Source organism: Morone saxatilis, unplaced genomic scaffold (assembly GCF_004916995.1).
Source record: "Morone saxatilis isolate NCDOM2014 unplaced genomic scaffold, NCSU_SB_2.0 Contig15, whole genome shotgun sequence".
Lineage (NCBI taxonomy): Eukaryota > Metazoa > Chordata > Actinopteri > Moronidae > Morone > Morone saxatilis.
The window spans coordinates 25,677,169-25,681,745 of record NW_023339707.1 but is presented as its reverse complement, the minus strand read 5'-3'; the positions used below and the strand labels follow the sequence as shown (position 1 = coordinate 25,681,745).

General features: G+C 38.8%; 1 protein-coding gene across 1 annotated transcript in view; it reads left to right on the top strand.

Moving 5' to 3' along the window:
* LOC118324127 (inositol 1,4,5-trisphosphate receptor type 3-like) overlaps positions 1–4,577 on the top strand; it is a gene marked incomplete in the record, with an annotated part of 26,210 nt that overhangs the window by 3,260 nt on the left and 18,373 nt on the right. The window contains 5 exon segments of the mRNA XM_035656283.1: positions 2,511–2,630; positions 2,817–2,939; positions 3,303–3,503; positions 3,582–3,697; positions 4,242–4,377. Of these exon segments, the coding sequence (XP_035512176.1) occupies positions 2,511–2,630; positions 2,817–2,939; positions 3,303–3,503; positions 3,582–3,697; positions 4,242–4,377 (696 nt within the window).

The following is a 4,577-nucleotide window of genomic DNA, read 5'->3' as shown; positions in this document are numbered from 1 at the left end:
TCTGCCAAATGGAAATAAAGATGAAAATTAAAGGATAGGATCAAATTTCATGCCTTCACAGTATGTACACACTGAAGGAGTTATCAGTGTATGTAATCATTCCTTGTGCTTATACTGGCTCTAAAGCAATCACGTTTACACTGTGAGAGACAAAAGGACACAATCCACCGTCCTCCTTTTCTATCAAATTACACTCTGAAGTTGAGCCAATCAAAATGATTGTTTGCCTCTTGTTGTGTCTGATTTGCCTTCAAAGTGTTCAGTTTGCCATTATGTCCAATCTCCAAGTCCAGATTGTCTTGTATTTCCTTGATCTTTTGAAGGGAAAAAAACAATATCTGTTTTGAATCATAAGGTTTGCCAGCATATCAAACTGCCAACATTGTTTATCAAAAGTGGTTTTCATACCGTCCATTTTACCACTGATCACTTGATTCCACCGGGTACAGCTTCTCACCAGAGTTGTTTACTGCTGTTCTAGGCAGACCCGTTCCAGAAGCTCTCAAGGAGAATACACAGCTGGTCTATTTTGGACAGAACAGCAGATTAAGCTGGTTAGGAAGTCCGACATAGGAACAATATTAAGAATCCGGTCAATTTTCACAATAAAACACCCTGTGCAAACTTCCTATCTTAAAAACCACGGTAGAACACAAATCAAGAAAAAACTACAAAAACTAAATACACCAGACTAATGCCAAACTGGACGCTTCAAAACGATAGGTTCACAGTTGCTTGGAGAATGAAAACCATGTTACGGACGCGTCATTACAGAGCCGCCCCTGGTGGAATCAAGGTGTAAATGCTCTCAACTCTTAAAGCAGGCTGTTCTGTGATGGTACAGAATCATCTGTATTTTAGTCTTATGACTTTAACTCATACAGTTTTAGCCCGTTCACCAAACCACTTACATCCTCAGACCGCCATCAGCCAGAAAAGAAAAAAAAAAAGACTCCCACCATTCAGACAATACATAACCTATTTGGCATCAAAAGTAACAGTAAACACAAGTTACAATATTCCTGCCAAAAAACCAAAATGCCATTTTGATCAAACAGTTCACATTTTTATATTCAATTATTTCAAAAACTTTTATGCCTAAATGGTGTTCTATAATGTGTTTAAATGTTCCGTGGATTCAGACCTTTAACTGAAATACAATGAATTATATATTATTCCTCTCTCTTTTTTATGTGTGTCATATTGGTTTTCTCACATTTTAAATCATTTTTGGATACTTTCATTTTAACTTTATACTAAATCTATCAACACCTCTGACTTCTGGAGTATTGAATAAACAGAGGATTCATTCATTCTTGATGAGTAGTTTTTTGTATGTCTTATTTCTGTGCTGCATTTTCAAAATAAAATACCTCGTACAGACTCAACAATCAACATTGTGGCACCAGATCAGAAGTCAGTCAGTTAGAGGAGAGTTGAAGAGGAGAAACAGACCATTTTGTCTCCTTTTTAAGGACAGAAAGGCTCTCAGTGGAATTTGAAGACGTGCGGATTACAGAGCCAAACCGCATTGCAAATACAACGTTATAAAGCCATACCCCGTGGAATTTCAGGCTTAGACAGAGTTGCTTTGAAATAATGGATGGATTCTTGCATCACTCCCAAATGTTATTTTACATCACCTGTCTTAAGTTTGCTCTCTGATAACCAAAGATAATCAATTTACTTCAGCGATAGTTTGTTAAACCAGTTCTTTACACTGTATTTTACTATTCCTCTTCTTTCTTTGTATCATCTTCAAAATACATTTGAACATTTTGTAAACTCGACAAATATGATTTAAAATATGTAAAACAAAACCAATAATGGGCCTAACACTGAGCCATGGGGAACCCCACAAGTAACATTCAGTGAATATTTGAATTGATTTTTGTCCTCCTGATTCTGTTGCTACCTACATGTTTCTCCACACAGTAAGTAATGTATAGACATATATGCTTTGACTTAATTGAAATGTGATTTCCAGCATAATTAAGTTTTTATTGCTTCTTAAGATAACAACATACAGAACAAAGACTTTAGAGACAGAAAAGACAAAATAAACATAAACAATAATAACAATAAAACTAATAATACAAAAGAAAGAAATAATACAATAATAAATCATTTATAAAAAAATACATACATATAAACACAGGGTAAGCTTTGGCTTATTATGTTGCTATCACTCACATATCATTGTTAAAATAATGTACATTGTAAATATAATTATCACTGCTACATTAAAGTGATAACCAGAACTTTTATATTTATCTTTTTATATCAGTTTAACAGAAACATTATTTCAGTTTCAGCGTAATTTATCATGTTTACTTTGTCCGTTGGGAAGTTAAGTGGAGAGTAAATTATACTCATATTAGCCAGTATGCTCTTTCCCTGAGGGACAATTAATGTTAAGAATAGCAAATTAAACAGCTTTCATCAACATATCACAATCAGAGGAGTTATTTTCTTTCCTTTATTTCACTCTTTATCACTCCTCTTTGTAGATCTTGGAGAGGTTAAATAAGATGTGCAGCACTGGTGTTTGGAAAAAGCAGCAGAGGTTGTTGAAGAACATGGGAGCTCACAAAGTCATGCTGGACCTGCTGCAGGTGTCCTACGACCAGGTGAGACTGGACACCGCCAAAATAAAAGCATCCTAACGGATTCTCTTTGTACAAAAGCTCCTGACCCTTTCGGAATCTGGTCTGTTAGCTGGACTTTGAAAAGAGACGTTGAGCTCAGCTTCATCTGTCTCTCTCTGTCTGTCTGTCTGTCTCTCTCTCCCTGTCTGTCTATCTGTCTGTTTGCAGAACGATGTGAAGATGCAGGAGATCATCAGGTACACTCACCTGTTCCTACAGAAGTTCTGTACGGGGAACCAGGAGAACCAGGCTCTGCTGCACAAGAACCTCAGTCTCTTCCTCAACCCTGGGGTACGCTGCTTCCATAACTGATCAATCTGCAGAAAATTATTATTTTGTTTCAGTTAATCATTGCTTACACACACACACACACACACACTAGCGCCTCCTACAGACTGCAGTGTTAATTAGAGACACAACAGTGTTTGACAAACAACATCCTGATGATTTATTTATTCTTACAGTCTCACTGACAGTGGAACTAACAATGTAAAGGTCATTGAGATCTAAAGGGTTCATCCTCTGGGGAGCAGGAATATAAACGTCCCACTGCTTCCCCCTCTATTTCTGACATTTCAGGAGCTAAATGACTGTTTCATTCATAAAACATCAGAACAGATGTTGCATTTTGACCTTTTCTTCCTCCGTGTGCAGCTGCTGGAGGCAGAGACGGTGCAGCACATCTTCAGTAACAACTACCAGCTGTGCAGCGAGATCTCAGAGAGCGTCCTTCAGCACTTCATCCACTGTCTGGCCACGCACGGCCGCCACGTTCAGTACCTCAACTTCCTCCACACCATCATCAAGGCCGAGGGCAAGTACGTCAAGAAGTGTCAGGACATGATCATGACGGAGGTGAGGACGAGGACGATACGCGTCACTTTGTCTCAGAACGCTTCAGGATGTCAATGTAACGCTGTTGTCTCTCTGCAGTTAACTAACTCCGGCGAGGACGTGGTCGTCTTTTACAACGACAAGGCCTCCTTCAACGTCATGCTGGAGCTGATGGCGGAGAGCAGGGAGGGGGTCGGCGAGAACAGCCCGCTCAGGTAACTATGGCAACTGTGTACCCTCACTAAAAATCAACGGTGGAAGACGTATTCAGATACTTTAAGGTTATATATGCTAAATTCACCTGCCACAGTGGGTGCCACGTCCCACCAGACTCCACTGACAAAACTAGTAATTTTAGATAGTAGATAAAACACACTTCAAAATGGGCAGAATCAAAATAAAACTCGTAATTCACACAGATATAGAAGTATTTGTGAAAGCATAAGATGATGTTAATCCTTGGGGACAAATGTCAAAGTTTGGTGGAAATAAATCCTTAACTTTCCAGCTCAACTCTACTTAGCTGCCCCCAACTCTTGGTCTGAAATTCACCTAAAATGCTTTTACGATTCTACGTTATTGACTTTGTCTTTATGTTCAAACAGCAAAACTAGTTTTTCTGTCACTTCTCAATTCCAACCGCAGATCATCAGAGATCTTTGTACATCCTGGTGTTTGTTGGATTTTTTTTACAGGTTGTAGACTCATGAGCTCATGTGTTTTCTCCAGAGTTTGAATGTCGTTTCTTTCCGTCTGCAGGTATCACATCTCTCTGGTGGAGCTGCTGGCAGCCTGTGCTGAGGGAAAGAACGTTTACACTGAGATCAAATGTACATCCCTGCTGCCTCTGGAGGACGTAGTGAGAGTGGTGACACATGAGGACTGCATCACCGAGGTACTGACTGCGTGTGTGTCCTCACAATTAATTATTAAAGTCTAGTCCATGTCAAACAATGTACAAAAACTAAATTTTTTTGTATTTTTATACTTTTATACTCAATCCGTCAATCTTCATCTTAGGGAGGTGATTTATGGAGTTTCCAGATGGACTTGTTGCTAAAAGAAGCTAACTGTGATGTTAAAGGCCGTTAACTA